Raw genomic sequence first — 18751 nt, 5'->3', positions numbered from 1 at the left:
GGTACTCCGGACGGCAGATACTGGGGACCGCTGTGCTTACAATGCCCGGGACCGAGGAAATCTAAACCAGTCAATTAGCTTGCAGGTCACGATGTCAAGCCACGCTAATCACCATCACATACCGAAGAGAGTAGACCATATCGACTACGGGGCTGGCACTGATCTGGCGACCACCAAAGAAACGTCCGTTAAGACCCTGGATAGCCTTTTCACCGCCAGTAACATTTTCAAACTTAACAAAGATTTCACCTTGTGAGTTTGGTTCGACGGCAATGTGAACCACTTTGCCATATTTCTCCTCGCACTCTGCTTTCACGTCCTCTTCGAGCTCTTTCACCCAGTCATCACCTACTTCCCTATAGTGAACACATTAGTATTGCATACTCCAAAACTATACCCTCAAACACGTACTCAGCTGGATTGAACATATTGCTCAATATGATACAGCGGGTAGCCTGACTAACGTTCGCGGCCAGCTTCTTAGGTGGCGCTGAGGATTCAGGAACAGGCAAAGCATCTTCTTCCCGCATGAGCTTTTTCATAAGACTTTCCCTAGATACAGGATTAAATGACACGCCTCCCACATCCGCGTCATCCAGAGCAGACGCAAGAGCACCAGTTGGCTTCTTGTCGTCTCTGGAATTGCGACCTAGATTTTGGCCGCGAGTGTCGAGGACAGCTCCGTGAATCGTCTGAGGAGATGAAATAGTAGCTCCAGGGCCACCACTGAGACGATGGATAATCGATTCAGGAGGCTCGCTATTGATCTTCTCATTGCCCAGACCGACACGGATCGGTCGTCCACCTAATTTAAAGCCATTTAGCTCCAACGCACTTGTAGCACTTTCTCTATCCGCAAACCTAAGGCTAGTCAATTTCCAAACTGAGCAAATCAATGAGGACCAGACTCACTGGACAAATCCATAACCCTTAGATCGCACACCCGTTTCATCTTTCTGAAGCACCACGAACTCAACATTTCCATAGGACTCAAATATCTGCTTCAAGTCGGACTCAGTAATAGCAAAGTGAACGTTGCCTACGTACAAACGGTGATAGGGTCCCTGATCGCCTTGCTGTTGTCGCTGTATTTCTAGTGCTTGCTGAGCGGCACTGCACCATTATAGTCAGCAATGGTATGAAGAATATGACGCCCTCGGACCCAAACTTACGCTGAAGATTCAGCCCTAGCAAGCCGGTTCTTTTCAGCCTCTGTGAGCTGTACAATAATTGGGATATCCAACAGTTTCTGACCAGTCATGTTAATAGCTTTTTGTACACTTTCAATTTGGCGGAATTCAACGTATCCGACTCTTAAGAAATTAGTCACACTGCATCGATAAAGACAGACTACAGTAGAACGCTTCGTACCCCTTCGAACGACCGCTAATACGATCTTTGACAATCTGTGCATCTCGCACAGGTCCGGCTTGCTCGAAAAATGCAATGAGCTCCTTAGTACGCAGCCGAGCAGCCAACTGCTGAACAAAAATAGTTCTCTGGTCACGCTCATCTTCAGTAAGCTTTGGTGAACTAAAAATTGCTGACTTAGTACGTCACTACTTTTTTAAGCTGTAAACCAACGTACCCGCTTCGCTCCTCGTGTTTCCTATCGCTCGTGCGATCTCTCTCGCGCTCTCGCTCGCGAGACCCGTTGCGTCTGCTGCTTCGATCGGAATCTCTGTAGCTGCGACTGTCACGATCATCACGATAAGACCTGTCATCTTGGCGTCTACTCCGACGACTAATAGCTTCATTACTACCTTCCTTGCAAGCAAATAACAAGAAACGTACCTGTCTCTGTCATCATAGTATCCTGGGGAACGGGATCGATATCTGTATCTGTCTCTATCTCTTTCTCTCTCTCTGTCTTTATCCCCATCGCGTCGATCTCTGTCCTTATCTCTGTCACGCTCACGCGATCGCTCTTTGCGTCTGTGCTCTCGAGATGACCTATCACTGTCTCTGTGGTCACGATCCCTTCGCCTCTCACGCTCGCTATCGACCGACGACCGTCGGCGATGACTGGACTTAGATCTCGACCTCTCTGATCTATTATCTCCAGTCCTTGCCGGGCTTAATCCAGCATCTCCATTGGAATCACCAACGGGCGTGGGAGAATCTTGTGCGTCGGAAATTGACATCGTCGACGTTGACACCTTGTTTCGAAATAATTCAGATACTGTTAGATAATCAAGAATCGACCCGGCTCAAGAAACTGTACTGCTGCTAAATTGTCGCTATCAATAATAATATGAAGAAGTTCGCGGAATCCAGGTGAGAATACAAATGCTGGATCAGGTGGCGAAGTTTGACGTTTTGCAACGTTTTCGCAGACTCGTCTGGTTGTATTACGGTTAGGGTTTTCAATTAGTTAACTTAAGTTATAAGTTACATAACTTACTGTATCATTTCTTGACCAGAAAGCTCAGGGGCAATAGGGTTAGGCTTTTCGCATCTCTTGAAGAAACAATTGGCGTTTTTGTGTGGTTTCTACGCAAAACGCTTAGTTGAAGTTGGCTGTACACATTTTCAGTTTGTATAGTTGATTGTAAACTGGCAACGGTGACTGGTGCATAGTGTCCACTGGGTCGACGTAGAATCAAGGATATTGAGGGTTAGGTTACCTTGTGATTGGTGACGACACGTCTTGTTTTGCCCGCCCGCACCGAAATTTCAAGGGATATTTCAAGCCACGATCTAAGAAGAAGTTGAACGCCCTTTGGCCGATAGATCTAGCGATCAATTGTAACAATCAGACGAATTTTGAGAATTTTTAGTGACTAAGATGAATATTTTCAGATTTCTTGGTAAGTGTGGGATTGATGTAATACAGCCAGATCAAAGGATGGCCACTTCTACTGAGAGGCACGCCACGGCCTATTGCTGGCGACACTAAGGTTCATTGTTGATCATTTTGCATACAGGCGACTTGTCGCATTTAGCGAGCATCTTTATTCTTCTACAAAAAATGAGGGCATCGCGGTCATGCGCGGGCCTGTCCTTCAAAAGTCAGGCACTATATGCAGTCGTGTACATTACTCGGTACCTAGGTGCGTTGGCATGGTTCTCACCAATTCGAAAATAGATAATGGCTTGACGCTAATAGTTATTGGTACAGACCTGCTCTGGGGCAACTACTCTTCACTTTACAATACGCTTATGAAGCTTTTTTTCATTGGATCGTCGCTCTCGATTGTCTATCTTATGAAAGTCAAATTCAAGCCTACGCATGATCCCAACATTGACACATTCAAAATTGAATATCTCTTGTCCGGGTCATTTATAATGTCTCTTATTTTTACCTACAAGTACACGATTCCAGAGGTTCGTAGGCATAGTTCGAGCGCTGTGGGTTGAGCGATGGACTTACATATGTGAGCAGATTCTGTGGTCTTTCAGCATATGGTTAGAATCAGTGGCAATTCTTCCACAACTCTTCATGTTGCAGCGAACAGGCGAGGCCGAGTCGCTGACAACGCATTACTTGTTCGCACTGGGCGCGTACCGCGCGCTCTATATTCCGAACTGGATATATCGATGGCTGGCTGAAGGACATGTGGATCCAATTGCGATTGTGGCTGGCATCATCCAGACTGTACTTTATTCTGATTTCTTCTATATATATTACACAAAGTAGGTTTTATGGGAACAAGCGAGATTGGAGAATGTGCGCTCTAACAGTGTCATCTTTTTATAGGGTCATGAAGGGGAAGAAATTCGAGCTACCGCAATGAGCTAACGATTTCAATCTATCGTGTGCAAGAACGGACGACGGAGACCGTTGTTTGCGGGTATTGGGATTACATCTGGAGCAAAGACTGACGCGGCAGGATAGACGCGGAGGATGACATAAACTATATGCTGTGCTATTTATTCATTCAATAAGAACCGTGGCTATAGGAAGGACGGCAGATAGTATGTAATAAACTGTAAGATAGATTGACTATGTCGGTAGTCGAACAAGGCGCTGGTACGATGAAGTAAACAGACGATGTTATTGCTGTACCTCGACTAATAGACTTGTTATGAATTCGCTTCAATAGGGGAGCTACAATGCAATGTTACTTTACACAAGAAACTTCCTCCTAAATATGCGTGCAATAATATACCACGGGTGACATGCAGAGCGCTTAATTGTACGGGAGGTCTGATTATAGACGATTTGAGATTCACAAAAACTCTTCACTCGTGATCTCGCACCGGAATTTGGTCCCGTTCCTGCGACGTCTTCTCAACAAGGCAAGGGAGTACCTGTGGCAAGAGGGGAGTCTATGACAGAATAAAATCCTTTTCACCACCTAGCCGGCCTGAAGGGAGGTATTGATGCATGACACGAACCAATGCACGCACCAACCCTTCGTCTACTGACACCAACCAAAATCAGATTCGAGTTGCGACAGATTGAGATTATATTTAGACAAATGCGAGCACGCGAAAGTCTTTGGGCGAGTATCGTGCATTAAGGCTTCTCCTAGCCATCTGACATGCAAGATGGCTTCCGATCTGTCAAAGTGCTGTTTGATGCGTCTAATACGAGCGTTATGAAGATCCAAAATAACCCTTATCCACGCCTACATTTTGGCACTGTCGACTACGGTTGCCATGGAATCCATTATCACGTATTATTATTAATCCCGCGGGCAGTTAAGAAAATAACATGTCTTATAACAACATCGGGCTTTCTACACCGCGAGGAAGTGGCACGAGCGGATACATCACTCGAAATGTTTCGCATATCAAACCTAGAGGACCGCCAGTACAACCAGGAAGAGACTTCGAAGATGGATCAGAACTGGCTAAGGATGCTTGGCGTAAGGAGCCTGCTAAGGAGATTGCTGAGCATGATTTGAAGCGGCAAATTGAAGTCAAATGTATGGAGTTGCGCGATCAGTTAGAGGACGAAGGGTAAGCTATTCCTGTATGGCTTTGTCCGACGTTGTTGTCGGTGGCGTCAAACGAACGTGCTAACAGGGTATTAGTGTTGATGAAGATGAAATTGAGAAACGAGTAGGATATCTGAGAGAGTCTCTAGCCAAAAGATCTAGCAGTACACCAGCTCGTCGAAGTCAGCAACGAAGGCTTTAGATAGAGCGTCTGGTTGTAATTGTGATGCACAGGTTTATGCTGCTTAATGAGCTTGAAGTTAATATTGGTCTATGGCGGGAGGTCCGGAGTCTGCTCCAGATGGACACAATGGTGCCGTTTGAACAGGCAAAGCAGTTTGCGTTGAATTATAATTTCGCCTCATAGTTTGTTTTGTAGAACAGGGCACTTTTGATTCACTGAGCGTGACTCTAAGGTAATTTGCTCGATTTATTGGCAGATATATATTGGGCAGGCTACCTTATCCCGGACTGGTTGGGTCACGGCGACATGCTGTGCCTGATAGTGGGCTTAGTATGTGACCCCGAATGAATATTGAAATGAGAGAATATGTTAACAAACTGTCAAGCAATTTGAACGTATGTACAAGTGGATATCGAGCATATATACAATCGTAGCCAGCGATGAGCGTGGGATGTCAGCACTAAGTGGCTCCAGACATCCGTATCTAAGTATGCGACTTCTGGCCACACATTTAAACAGCCCATCACACGACACTAACAAACTTCAAATATTCGTTCCGTTGCCTATGCTATTGACCGATCTGTCTTCTCATAAAGGGGCAACTCAAGTGCTTTGGCTATCGCTTGTACTTGCTCGTCTGTTCCTTAACTCCTGCGTCATTATCTGATTCTTCAGGTTCTGCAACTTAGCTTCCCGTGCTTGAACCAACAGTCTTGCCCATTCCTCGTCCGTTTGCGGCAGGTTTTTCCTTTCGTCTTCGCGTTTCATTTGAGCGATATATTGCTTCTCAATGTCTTCCTCGAGACCAATGCCGAAGTAGTACATGAATCCAATCGGGAATAGCAGGTAGAAGGTGAACTACAGCAGACTGTTATAAATCAATTCTTCGGGCAAACATGCACCCAAGAGAAACATTGACGACATCAAAATGTTTAGACACGTACTCTAACAAGTTCGAGGTTGCCCCTGGCGAACATGCGATTGAACTGCGCACGGAAAATCGACATTGTGATCACCTCCCAGAGTCGTACAGTAGACGATACCAGGTTCAGTGCCAAAGATTGGACAGGTATTGTGTGAGGTGATGTGTGGGTGTGGGAATAAGTTTAAGTGAACGGAGTCCCAGCCCGTAACCCTAAACTCGTCCGAGTTATTCAGTTTGTAACACCATAAATAATAGTTGGCCGAACAAAAATATACAATAACCACGAAGAATCGAAGATATTGTTCCCCGGTCATTACTTGCTGCCACATCGAGCAGGAGACTCACCGATCGTGTAACAAGGTTATTGACCAAATAATAGGAAGGCGTGGCTGCGTATGCAGGTTTAATTGGCATGCTCGCGAGTACTCTGGCGAGCAGTGGGATCAAGGACGATTCAGCGCGGTACGTGTCTGGGAACTATTGAGAGCGCTCTTCAGAACAACTCGTATTAACGCTGATTATTCTAGCATGCTGGTGCAAACAAATCGACAGTTCACGTTCGGCCCAGTGTATCGTGAATATACTAATTGCCACTCGACAACCAATCTGCAAGCATCTTCTCGTTTCTATTAGTCGTGGAACTATGTCTCTCAAACGGCAGAATGGTACTTCGTCACCCTCATCGTCCCGAATTTCATCCACTAGTCCGCCGAGCACACGGCGAAGACTAGAAGAAGGAGAGATTTTACCTGTGTCTAAACCGTCACACCGTCCACCGTGGGAACAACCAGCTAGGGAGTCCTCAACGCGGCGACACGACAGTTTAACTCCGGTACAGAACGGAAACGTAGGTAAGCCACAGGACGAAGTCCAAAGCAGACCACAGTCAAGTTCGACATCTGTCGCGGCATCTCCTGTCCCAGGTAATGCCGTGGCGCCGACAAGACATTCATTTTACGGTTGTACATTCGTCAAACAGGAGTACGAAGAGCTTGGAAAGCTTGGCGAAGGAACATTTGGGTAAATATCATATTCGTATCCACATGTTGATGTGGATGACTGCTAATGTATGAACAGCGAGGTATATAAAGCACGACATCGACGAACAGGAAGATTGGTAGCGTTGAAAAAAATATTGATGCATAACGAGAAAGAAGGTGTAAGTACTCGTGGTCTTATAATTCTTTTCTCGGAGATCGAAAGTAATCGGGCTTTAGTTTCCAATTACGGCTATACGTGAAATTCGCATCCTGAAGCAATTATCGCATAAGAACGTGATTCCACTGCTCGAGATGTCGATTGAACGCGCAGTATGGGATAAGAACACGAAACGAAGGGGTCAGATATATATGGTCACCCCGTATATGGACCACGATTTGGCTGGTTTACTGGAGAATCCACAAGTCTCATTTAGCATAGCGCAGATCAAATGCTATATGATCCAGCTACTCAAAGGCACTAAGTATTTACATGACGTATGTTGGTTTTAAGCCGTTTTCCAGATATCATCGGAATGTAGAACTAACTTTCCTAGAATCGAATTTTGCATCGAGATATGAAAGGTGCAGTAAGACTGCCATTTCGGCTCGACAAGGCTAACGGAATTTAGCCGCAAACTTGCTGATAGACAATCGAGGCATACTTAAAATAGCGGACTTTGGTCTGGCACGAAAGTTTGAGGAGGATCCGCCTGTGGCAGGCGTCAAAGGCACAGGTCCGGCGCGTCGGGAGTATACAAACTGTGTGGTTACACGCTGGTATCGGCCGCCTGAATTACTGCTAGGGGAACGACGCTATACTTCGGCGATTGATTTATGGGGTGTTGGGTATGTGTTGACTGTAACTCTTTTGTTGCACTTAGTTTTCGAACTCCTCTATCGTACGAATTAAGTTGAACTAACGATGTCTAGGTGTATATTTGGAGAAATGTATAAACACAAGCCAATCCTAGCAGGGAACTCTGATTTAGATCAGATCCGTCGCATTTTCCAGCTCTGTGGATCCCCAAATCAGGAGACAATGCCAGGATGGGATCGGCTACCTGATGCAGGCGCGATAAGAATGCACAACTTCCCTCGTACTCTTGAATCTGAATACGACGAGTAAGAAGTTCTGGGTAGGGTATTATACTTTAAGTTTCTGGTGTTAACATCTAGTAGACTGGGACCTCAAGGCGTGTTGCTCCTTTCAGATTTATTAACGTTGGATCCACTTCGGAGAATAACTGCGGTGACTGCGCTTTCCCACCCATATTGGACAACCAAGCCACTGCCAGCTACCCCTCAGGAGCTGCCAATGTATGATTCGTCCCATGAATATGATCGGAGAAAATTTCAGCACCAGAAAGACCACGCCCGCCCTCCACGAGATACGCGCTGGTGAATGTGACTGGCAGATAGATGGTATATTGTGCTGTTGTGGTGATTGTATATATAGTGCATTGCAATTACATTCCTGCATCGTCGCTGTGCGATGGTAAAGCAGACGCGCAGTGATTTGGGAGTTCGCTTGGAAATTGTACATGTACTGGTCGACGATATGGGTTAACAGTTCATCAGTTTAAATATTAGGGTAGTAATTAATAATCGTATATTGAATAATTTGTACCTAACCGGCATAGTTGCCCATTACGAATTCAGGGGTTCGTTCATGCTCGACCCTACTATCGGATAGCGCTACAGCAAGATTCACGCCTGGGGCAGTCCGAATTACAGTCCATTTGGCGATCCCACTCGCAGCTGAAGCTTAGCCGCGCGTCTCAGAACCGATACTTGCTTAGCCGAGTCCGATTGTCGAGGGCTTCTATAGCTAGGTATACTTCACGTGATTTGCATCAATTTACCTCCAACTGCGGACTGCGGGCTTAGTACATTACTCTATTCCTTCTTCGCGTCGGCAGCTTAAATTTTAGGTTATGACCGTTGACGACGAGTCATCTCTCCTTCAGCATCCGGTGGAGCTCTGGAGGTATGACCTGCCCGAAAAGACTGAGGCATGGCGTTTTTTAGAGTTGATAAACAAAAAATACGGAACATATATAAGTATGCATTCTCAGTGCAGCAGAATCGTCACACCGCTGGTACAGAATTGCGCTTCTAACGGTTGCATTACAGAGACTTATCAAGAATTATATCAATGGTCAATTGATAATATACCTGAGTTCTGGGGAGAAGTTTGGGACTTCACACACATTGTGGCTTCTGCACCGTATGCATCTGTATGTCAGGTCTTTAATGGGGGTGCTTTCTACGCAATTATCTTACGAAACGTATTGTAGGTAGTTGACGCGACTGCGCCGATGTTCCCTCGCCCACAGTTTTTCGCAGGCACGAAATTATCTTATGCGCAAAACCTGCTGTTTCCAGTTCCTAATGTTGACCCTGAGTCTACCGCCGTCATTTCGGCCACAGAGTTCACGAAGGAAAATGTGACGTGGAAAGAACTGCGTGATCGAGTTCGCAAGCTCTCCATAGCCATGCGTGAATTTGGTGTTATGCCAGGGGATCGAGTTGCTGGATATGTCTCGAATAATGTCTCTACTCTCGTTTCACTTCTTGCTACATCTGCTGTTGGTGCAATATGGTCCTCGACATCCTCAGAGATAGGGTCAGTCTCCGTGGTTGAGCGTTTATCGCAAATCGAGCCAGTCTTAATGTTTGCAGACAAATCGTCATTATATAATCAGAAAGTATTTGACAACCTTCCGAAAGTTTCAGAGATTGTAGCCGAATTACCTACTTTGAAAGCACTTATTGTCAACGAAACTTCGAGCCTGCAGAAGATCGACCTAGACACTGTCAAGCCGATAAATGGTGTCGCTATGTTGTTGGACAAGTTTGTGGAAGGCGTGAGAGCAGACGCATGTCTGGAGTTTGAGATGCTGGATTTTGATCATCCATTATTCATCGTGTATTCATCGGGTACAACCGGTAGACCAAAGTGTATTGTCCACGGTCAAGGAGTACGATTCAATACCTATGTCTACAATTGTAGTACTATGGATACCTACTGATTGCAATTAGGGATCATTAATACAGCACAAGAAAGAGCATTCAATTCATATGGACATGAAGGCTGGTGACGTATTTTTCCAGTACACTACGTGCTCCTGGATGATGTGGCAGTGGCTCATCTCGGGACTAGCTTCCGGAGCTACCTTGGTTCTGTACGACGGCTCACCTTTCCAGCCGTATGGCGAGCGATCTATGTTTCAATTGATCGAGGAGCTTGGGTATGCCATACAGACACCGCTCCGCAGGAATAATATAATTAACTGTGATAGCGTCAAATACTTCGGTACATCGGCAAAATACCTCTCCTTATTGGAACAAAAGGATTTCAGGCCAAGTACGTTCTCTTCCAGGAACCAATTTCAGTATTTCTAACAGCATCGTACAGAGGATCTCTATTCTCTATCTAAACTTGCAATGATAACGTCTACTGGTTCAGTTCTCAGCCCCTCGACGTTCTCATATGTGTACAAAGCATTTGGACCGATCTTGCTCGCGAGTGTTACAGGCGGTACTGACATTCTTTCCCTCTTTGGTGCGCCTTCGTTTTTGGTTCCAGTATATAAAGGCGAGGTCCAATGCCGTGGTCTCGGAATGGCGGTCGAAGTATGGGATCAAAATGGCAAGAAGATTGAGACGGACGAGCCCGGAGACTTGGTCTGCGTGGCAGCATTTCCTTGTATGCCGGTCATGTTTTGGAACGACAAAGAGGATGCGAAATACAGGGCCAGTTATTTCGAGCGATTTGAAGGTGTTCTAGCTCGTCATTGATTTTTTCGGAGAAAGTGACTAATGTTGGTACAGGAATCTGGCATCACGGCGACTTTGTCAGAATGTCTCCCAAGACTGGCGGACTGGTCATGTTGGGACGGTCAGACGGTGTTTTGAAGCCAGCCGGCGTGAGATTCGGTTCGAGTGAGATCTACAACGTGCTCACAAAAGAATATCCATCCATGGTCGAGGACGCACTTTGCGTTGGCATGAAACTACCCAACGACAGTGACGAAGTTGTTGTCCTGTTTTTGAAATTGCAACCATCCGTTTTGTTCACTGAAGATATGGTCAAGCAGATCAAGTTGACAATTCGAACACATTTGTCGCCGCGTCATGTACCGAGCATTATCGAAGAGACACCAGAAATACCGTACACAGCCAATGGCAAGAAGACGGAAACAATCATTAAGAGTATTATTTCGAAGAGCAAAGTCACGGTTGGTGCGAGCGTTGCAAACACACAATGCTTGAACTGGTATAAGGATTGGGCCGCTCGACATTAGAAGACCTGTCAAGACAATAAAGAGGATACAATACGGAACTGATAGTCATGGATAGATGCATACATTACATTCCTCAATAACCTTGCATATGTTACAGTAGATGATCAAACCTTGGTAGTTCGAAATGATAGGCAAATAAGCACAGATCTCCGTGAACCATCGTCCAGTTACTCCTAAGTAATACAAATATTTCAACTGGCCGAAATCGAGCATCAATAAATAAATTTTAGTTTCTGATAAGCCAATGGATGCGCATGCAGCTAATTGATGAGGAAATGTAGCGCGCCAAAGTGTTTATCAAGCTTCCTTTTACTCCAATCCGATATCTTCGTCATCTCCCTCTCGTTCAATCTCATCTTCGAGATCGCTCTCCACGTCGGCGGCTTCTCCGTTCTTCCCTGGCAGCTCGCCAGATTCGCACGCATCAATCCATTCACTATAAACATCAACCGGAACCGATAATGCTAGACAGACTCTCGTTAACCCTAAACAAGCCACATCCATGATGACAAAAACGCATACCGTTCGTTTGGGTTTGAAAATGCTGCCCACAGACTTTACAATTCAAAAATCCAAGCTTCAGCTTCTTGTCTATTCGGCAGACGACGGACTTTTCGTGGTTACAATACAAACAAGAGAACACGGTTGGTAGGGGATCGCGCCTCCGCGGACCTTGAGGTTTGCGAGTTGATTTCTTCCGTTTACCCTACAGCAAATACCGTCAATAAAACCTCAGCAAACTAGTAAGAAAACTTTGACTGCATACCATGATTTCCTGATATTGGTTTGACAATGTCCTACACGAAATGTCGAGAACTGTCGGCGACACGCGAATATTATGAGGATCGCCGCTGCTGTATTCTAAATTACCCTGCCTTTCACTCTCCTGTGGCTTTCGTGTGGCAAGGATGTGTGGCGGCGCTCGCACTACGTCATTCGCCGCCCCTATCAGACGCAAATTCAGCATTTTGACACCATTTCTGCGTCGATTTATACTTACAGCATCCCGTTCAGCGGAGGACGTCAGTCGACAATACCATAGCCCTGGTGTCTTTTACCAAATCTACTTAAATCTCATAACTGCCTTTGATCGAGAATTTCTAATCGTGAAAAACGAAGAAAACGATGCTATCCAATAATGCAAGGCGCGACATTGTGTGTATGTATCTTAGAACTGGGTATGGCTGAGCTCGCATGTGCAAGGAATTCAGGGGATAGGCTGGATCTGTCGATTGATTTGGGTCACCGTTCTCGATCGGAATAATACCGCGTCTAATCTGCTGCCGTAACTAGATCTTTTTTTCTAGACTATCAAACGCGCCGAATTATCTTAGCAAACGACAATATAGTTCTGCCGGCATGACATGAGATAGGCGAGAGTTCGCAAGCAACCCCAGCCGCCAGCATGGGCGTTCAATAAGTCTCACACATATATCATATAAATTGCGATTCGTCGTCGTAGTTAACCGTTGTAGGATAGCAACGAATTGTAGAGTGAGCAAACTTGCAAAATATCCCATTCACTCTTGTCTCTTGGTCTATAGTAAGTAAAACTTTCAGAGCGCGGCCAACGTCAACCTGACAGTGATCGAGCGCTAAGCAAGTAATTAACACCTCACAATGAAAGATCAATTGCCATCGGGATATAAGCCACGCCTTTCCGGTTGAAGATGTAGTTGGTGGACAAGATTATCGACGTGACTATTTTAGGGGAAGTGTTGACGTGGCCAATCGGACGACTCCGACAGTTCCCGAGGCTAGTCCGTAAGCCGACGTCAGTTCAAACGCTCGTGGCAGATGGCCGCCCTGCTTGGCTACCAGGGGAAGCGTGACGACTCAACAAATCCGGCACGTTGGCGCTGCATAATGCCTAGGCGTTAATTTGGCAACGTGGGGTCTAAGCCGCGTGATAATGACCGCGCCTCAACAACAGCCGGCTTCTGGTGTCAGTTGCGCCAGCGTTACAGCCCAATGTGCCTTAAAAACCAAATCCAACATGCGCATATTGAGAGTTCTCGAGCCGCAGACTGGCACAAGTTAACAGCTGTCGGCACGGTGGCGGCCTTCTGCGGTTATCTATAAACAGGCCCCGCCCCTCCCGAAATCAATGTTACGTCTTGTTCCCTTCCGTCTTCATATTCGTGTCCGCAGTCGTCTGTGTTTAAAGCACCTATCTACTGCTAGTTAGAGCAAATAAAGCTTACAAAATAACATTAACATGGCGTTGCCGTCATCGTCAGCTGACGCGTCGGCTGTTCTAAGCCAGATCCTCGCGAGTGTTCAGGCCCTTCAGGCTGATTACAGGACCCTCTCAGAAAAAGTAAGCATATCTGGGCATAATTCCGTAGGTCTGTTTAGTAAAAAATGGGCCGAGTTATTTCAGTTTGTTTCTTTACTAATTTCGGGTTTCTTTGTTGTTTCGATGCCGACAAGCTAACGCTAACTATTATGTTTTAGATTGATGTGTCCAATGAGTCCACATCTCGGGCCATGCGCAGCTTGGAGTCACGCATGGACGCAATTCAGGCAACCACCGATAACGCCAGTGAAGCCATCAGTCCCTCGGCACCAGTGCTACCCATCGTTGCAGTAGTTCCTCCTCTATCAGTCTCGCAGTCTGAGCCAAGTCCTCCGATCTCTCCTCAGTTGCTCGCTGAATCACCAAAGAGCGACTCGGTTCTCGAGGGTGATAAGAAGAAGAACAACGCTGCGTAAGTGCGGTAATGTGCATATCCTTCCTCTATCGAAGCTGACGTGGAGTTGTCTATCTAGCACGAAATGGGGAAATCGAATCGTCTTGACGACCTACCCCGGCCAATCCGGTATCGATCCCATTCGGTTGCAGTGGGGTGCCATGGACCCACGCGTTCGAGGACCAATTGTGGTGTCTCGTGGCCTTTCTACTGTGCGCAAGCGCAACGGTAAGTGCAGACAAATGTACCTACAATAGGTTAAATTCTTACTGACTGTAATGTGTTAGCTGTCGGGGCGCATTCGGGATCTTACGGTATCTATCACGCTTTAGCTGTCGCTATCGACGAGCTTAATTTGAACCATAGGCCAGATTTCACCAACACGGAGCCTCCCGTCGCAATAGGCCCGTTCCCGCAATGGGGTGACGCCGAGAAGATTGTGGCAATGGATCCCTTTGGCCACTTGGCTCCATGGTTATTTAAAGATTACATAGACGATGGAATTGAGATAAGACCCACAATCGCTGTTACTAAAGCTCATATGAGACTTTATGAAATCGCGGATGAAGTCAAGAATGGAAAATTGCGCGTTGACGGCAAGATCGTCATCAACGAACAAGGCGATCTGACGGTTACCAAGGTTGCTGTTGAACCGGTTTGGTATCTCCCTGGTGTTGCCAAGAGGTTCGGCATCGATGAAGGCACACTTCGCCGTGCTTTGTTTGAGGACACCGGAGGCTCATACCCTGAACTTATTACTCGTCCCGATATTAAGGTATTCTTGCCTCCAATTGGTGGGATGACAGCTTATATCTTCGGGGATCCTGCAAAGACAGCTGACCCTAGCTGCCGTCTAGCTCTTCGTGTTCACGATGAATGTAACGGTAGTGATGTCTTCGGCAGCGATATTTGCACTTGTCGACCTTATCTTCTCTTCGGTATATCTGAAGCTGTAAAGGAGGCTCAGAATGGCGGCAGCGGCGTTGTGGTATATTTCCGTAAGGAAGGTCGCGCACTTGGCGAGGTTACGAAGTACTTGGTCTACAATGCTCGCAAGCGTATGGGTGATAGCGCTGCAGAATATTTCACTAGAACGGAAAATATTGCCGGAGTCAAGGATATGCGCTTCCAGGCCTTGATGCCCGATATTCTGCACTTCCTTGGAATCAAGAAAATCGATCGAATGCTTTCTATGTCAAACATGAAGTATGACGCTATTGTCGGCCAAGGTATTCCGATCTACGAACGGGTCCCAATTCCTGAAGAACTTATACCTGAGGATTCCCGTGTTGAGATTGACGCAAAGATCCACGCAGGATATTTCACTTCTGGAAAGGTTCTCACCCTGGAAGAGCTCTCGACCGTCAAAGGACGCCAGTGGGAAGATGTCGACCACTGATATAACGGACATAATCCAGCTGCCACACTGATATGTACATATAAATTACAGGTCCTCTCAACCGCATGACTTGATTTGTTGTAATATTTGATTTTATCTTGTGATTTTGGCGTGTAGTTTAGACAGTCAGGGCGCGTTTGGCAGGTTTTCTTGGTTTGTTGTGCCTTGTATTGCTTTAGAATTTTGGACTTTGTATCATAGTCGTGGACTCGGATAGGCGATTATTAGGTGTGGTGACGGCGCATATTTGGACCAACGGGCAGCTAATATGCTTGATTTAATATCTGACTGTTGCCCGTATTATGTATGTAATGCTGCTGCATCGCTTTGTAGGCGCATGAGATCATTTGCATCTTGTATCGTTCAATTATATTTTTTGAAATTAACAGTGAATTATCATATGAATGGCGTCGATCATGTCGTCAGCGCGACCATGGATGAATCGCTTCCGCCATATTGTAGCAAGTATTGGTACCGCGGCGCCCATTCCCCCTCGTTGTTAGCCTCTGCTAGTAGACTTTCGTACGCGTTGATGTAGGCGGAGCAACCGTATGACGCGTCTTCGCCCGTCTGTGGAAGCGGGATTGCGCGGATAAAATCGCGTGGAAGTGGCCATGCTATATTGGAACATTGGGTCGATGTGGCGGTGCTTGCGGCTGCCACCCGTCTCCGCGATCAGTTAGCTTAGCTTATCCTCGAGCACCACCACAGTGGCGTTATGCTGTGGCTGGCGTATGGCTGGTGCCAAGATAAGTGACAGAATATTCCAGCACGAGACTGTGTAAGTGTCGGCATGAGCGGCAGTGCAGTGAGCGCCTCGAGCTGCGCTGGCCGGCCTGACGTTGCCGCCATTTGCCCTCGCCGCTGCTGACTTTCTTTCGCTCTTCCCTCTTAAAAGCCCCTTGCAACATCTTTCAGATCCTATCAGTTCTCTCCATCAATCACATTTTTTTGTCTATCTACAGTTCACTTGTATAATATTTCACAATGGATGGTAAGTGCACTTTTTTGAATGAATTGCGATAGATTGACTGCGTGACGTTCCGGGTCGTATGCCGTCCCTTTTTGGTCGTCACCTCACTATCTACTGTACTCTATGCGCCAACCAGTTGATTTTCCCCTGCGCGCCAGGGACAGTATGATTTATATGGCATTCAATCTTATCTTGTATGTATACGGTCTTATGGATTGATCACTAACTTCTATGGTTTAGACGAAGTTGCTGCGGTATGATACTCTTATACGATTTTGTTTATGTCGCCGTGGCATTCTCTTCCATGGTGGCTGTGATCCACACCGAGCGGCGCAATTGCTCCCAAATGTGTTCCAGCCATCCCGGATCGGATGGAATTTGGTGATTTGAGAGTGAAGTATATGTCCGCTGACTGAAATATTGTATAGCTCGTTATCGATAATGGTTCGGGAATGTGCAAGGTACGTGTTGGCTTTCAATACTGTCACGTTCGCCGATTTTGATTCGCGATCGAAGATGTCGATTGCAATTTTCATAAGTCTAATTATCTTTAGGCCGGTTTCGCCGGTGATGATGCCCCACGAGCTGTTTTCCCATCAATTGTCGGCCGTCCCCGCCACCAGGGTAAGTAGTTGTCGGAACAGCAGTGACACAACGGTACGACATTCTAACAATATGATCAGGTATCATGGTCGGTATGGGCCAGAAGGACTCGTATGTCGGTGATGAGGCTCAGTCAAAGAGAGGTATTTTGACTCTGAGATATCCTATCGAGCACGGTATCGTCACCAACTGGGACGATATGGAAAAGATCTGGCATCACACTTTCTACAACGAGCTCCGAGTTGCCCCTGAGGAGCACCCCGTTCTTCTTACCGAGGCTCCTATCAACCCCAAGTCTAACCGTGAGAAGATGACCCAGATTGTTTTTGAGACTTTCAATGCCCCTGCTTTCTATGTCTCCATTCAGGCTGTCCTCTCGCTGTATGCCTCCGGTCGTACGACTGGTATCGTCCTCGACTCTGGTGATGGTGTCACTCACGTTGTCCCCATCTACGAGGGTTTCACTCTTCCCCACGCTATCCTCCGTGTTGATATGGCTGGCCGTGATCTCACTGACTACCTCATGAAGATTCTTGCCGAGCGAGGATACAGCTTCAGCACTACTGCTGAGCGTGAAATTGTCCGTGACATCAAGGAGAAGCTTTGCTACGTCGCTCTTGACTTCGAGCAGGAGCTCCAGACTGCTGCCCAGAGCTCCAGCTTGGAGAAGTCGTACGAACTCCCTGACGGCGCGGTGATCAACATTGGCAACGAGCGCTTCCGTGCTCCTGAGGCTCTCTTCCACCCATCTGTCCTCGGACTTGAGGCCGCTGGTATTCACGAGACCACTTTCAACTCCATCATGAAGTGCGATATCGATGTTCGTAAGGACCTCTACGGTAACATTGTTATGTCCGGTGGTACCACCATGTACCCCGGTATTGCCGACAGAATGCAGAAGGAGATAACCGCTCTTGCTCCTTCATCCATGAAGGTCAAGATCATTGCTCCTCCTGAGCGTAAGTACTCCGTCTGGATTGGTGGTTCCATTCTCGCCTCCCTCAGCACCTTCCAGCAGATGTGGATCTCGAAGCAGGAGTACGACGAAAGGTACGTGTCTCTCTGGGCTTATGTGCTATATATTTGCTAACAGCCAGTAGTGGCCCCTCCATCGTACACCGCAAGTGCTTCTAAGCGCATCTTGATGCTGGATCAATGTCGGCGTGATCTTATCATTTTGTAAGCGTTGTGTGTACGTGATGTCAAGACTGCAGGGCACGTGTCATGATAGATAGCCCGTTTTTTAAAGAAAGTTAAGCCTTGTTATGTCAATGTTATATGTCTACGTTTGTTTGCCATTGATTTAGTGAGCAATCAATATGTTCTAAAAATTTATATGAAGCGTGCGAGCATGGGAGGCATTTCGATGACCATTTCCCGGTTTACTCGTAGCAGACGATCGTTTTCGCAGGTGCGCCAAAACTACGAGCCGTAGTCTATTATGTAATAGTGCAAACAGAACCCCTCATATCCTTGCCATCGTTAGGAGGCACGGGACGGACTCACTAATGAGTGATGGGGATTAGAGGAGGACTAAAGGTCACCAGGAGAAAACAGATAGAGTACAAAGCACTTGTGTGCAGGATTCCTGTAATTAGATCATAAATCCGATCTGTTTTGATCCGGCACAAGGTGCTAGTCATGAACTCCCATTCAACCCGTTTACTAACTATTTTCCCAGGGCCGTCATCCACATGTGGTACTGGATTCCAGTAATTAGATCATAAATCCGATCTGTTTGATCCGGTACAAGGTGCTAGTCATGAACTCCCATTCAACCCGTTTACTAACTATTTTCCCA

General features: G+C 46.5%; 9 protein-coding genes across 9 annotated transcripts; 6 read left to right on the top strand and 3 right to left on the bottom strand.

Moving 5' to 3' along the window:
- Window positions 1-75: 75 nt before the first annotated feature.
- POJ06DRAFT_289767 (uncharacterized protein) lies at window positions 76-1931 on the bottom strand (the record flags this gene model as incomplete). Its single annotated transcript, XM_056190323.1, has 7 exons — window positions 76-356; window positions 412-861; window positions 913-1113; window positions 1173-1313; window positions 1372-1547; window positions 1585-1767; window positions 1791-1931. Coding segments are annotated over 7 exons (1554 nt in total), but the record flags the coding sequence as incomplete, so codon positions are not given.
- A 1040-nt stretch (window positions 1932-2971) lies between these two features.
- POJ06DRAFT_267418 (ER lumen protein retaining receptor-domain-containing protein) lies at window positions 2972-3737 on the top strand (the record flags this gene model as incomplete). The annotated part of the gene is made up of 4 exons (XM_056189238.1): window positions 2972-3053; window positions 3122-3327; window positions 3386-3636; window positions 3701-3737. 4 exons carry the CDS (start codon window positions 2972-2974, stop codon window positions 3735-3737), a joined length of 576 nt encoding a protein of 191 aa, XP_056044707.1.
- A 923-nt stretch (window positions 3738-4660) lies between these two features.
- Window positions 4661-5088, top strand: POJ06DRAFT_267417 (cwf21 domain-containing protein; the record flags this gene model as incomplete). Its single annotated transcript, XM_056189237.1, has 2 exons — window positions 4661-4908; window positions 4983-5088. 2 exons carry the CDS (start codon window positions 4661-4663, stop codon window positions 5086-5088), a joined length of 354 nt encoding a protein of 117 aa, XP_056044706.1.
- Window positions 5089-5673: 585 nt separating this feature from the next.
- POJ06DRAFT_237397 (uncharacterized protein) lies at window positions 5674-6077 on the bottom strand (the record flags this gene model as incomplete). Its single annotated transcript, XM_056185950.1, has 2 exons — window positions 5674-5928; window positions 6015-6077. 2 exons carry the CDS (start codon window positions 6075-6077, stop codon window positions 5674-5676), a joined length of 318 nt encoding a protein of 105 aa, XP_056044705.1.
- Window positions 6078-6638: 561 nt separating this feature from the next.
- POJ06DRAFT_281099 (kinase-like domain-containing protein) lies at window positions 6639-8377 on the top strand (the record flags this gene model as incomplete). The annotated part of the gene is made up of 7 exons (XM_056189923.1): window positions 6639-7015; window positions 7073-7154; window positions 7213-7470; window positions 7530-7557; window positions 7605-7821; window positions 7906-8097; window positions 8155-8377. The coding sequence occupies 7 exons, from the start codon at window positions 6639-6641 to the stop codon at window positions 8375-8377; spliced, it is 1377 nt and encodes a 458-aa protein (XP_056044704.1).
- A 325-nt stretch (window positions 8378-8702) lies between these two features.
- POJ06DRAFT_92325 (uncharacterized protein) lies at window positions 8703-11416 on the top strand. The gene is made up of 6 exons (XM_056191757.1): window positions 8703-9036; window positions 9109-9212; window positions 9273-9956; window positions 10018-10342; window positions 10394-10756; window positions 10810-11416. The coding sequence occupies exons 1-6, from the start codon at window positions 8910-8912 to the stop codon at window positions 11280-11282; spliced, it is 2076 nt and encodes a 691-aa protein (XP_056044703.1). The 5' UTR covers window positions 8703-8909; the 3' UTR covers window positions 11283-11416.
- Window positions 11417-11436: 20 nt separating this feature from the next.
- Window positions 11437-12485, bottom strand: POJ06DRAFT_92348 (uncharacterized protein). Its single transcript, XM_056191758.1, has 4 exons — window positions 12283-12485; window positions 12049-12227; window positions 11805-11988; window positions 11437-11746 (listed from the first exon to the last, which is right to left on the bottom strand). Exons 2-4 carry the CDS (start codon window positions 12049-12051, stop codon window positions 11592-11594), a joined length of 342 nt encoding a protein of 113 aa, XP_056044702.1. The 5' UTR covers window positions 12052-12227; window positions 12283-12485; the 3' UTR covers window positions 11437-11591.
- Window positions 12486-13304: 819 nt separating this feature from the next.
- POJ06DRAFT_250945 (GTP cyclohydrolase N terminal-domain-containing protein) lies at window positions 13305-15762 on the top strand. Its single transcript, XM_056187344.1, has 3 exons — window positions 13305-13993; window positions 14055-14203; window positions 14263-15762. Exons 1-3 carry the CDS (start codon window positions 13773-13775, stop codon window positions 15372-15374), a joined length of 1482 nt encoding a protein of 493 aa, XP_056044701.1. The 5' UTR covers window positions 13305-13772; the 3' UTR covers window positions 15375-15762.
- Window positions 15763-16112: 350 nt separating this feature from the next.
- On the top strand, window positions 16113-18324 carry POJ06DRAFT_250941 (actin family). Its single transcript, XM_056187343.1, has 6 exons — window positions 16113-16368; window positions 16588-16601; window positions 16776-16808; window positions 16902-16971; window positions 17031-18000; window positions 18051-18324. Exons 1-6 carry the CDS (start codon window positions 16362-16364, stop codon window positions 18082-18084), a joined length of 1128 nt encoding a protein of 375 aa, XP_056044700.1. The 5' UTR covers window positions 16113-16361; the 3' UTR covers window positions 18085-18324.
- Window positions 18325-18751: the final 427 nt, after the last annotated feature.

Source organism: Lipomyces tetrasporus (genome assembly GCF_029532465.1).
Source record: "Lipomyces tetrasporus strain NRRL Y-64009 chromosome Unknown POJ06scaffold_4, whole genome shotgun sequence".
Taxonomy (NCBI): domain Eukaryota; kingdom Fungi; phylum Ascomycota; class Lipomycetes; order Lipomycetales; family Lipomycetaceae; genus Lipomyces; species Lipomyces tetrasporus.
This window is presented reverse-complemented; position numbering and strand designations above follow the sequence as displayed.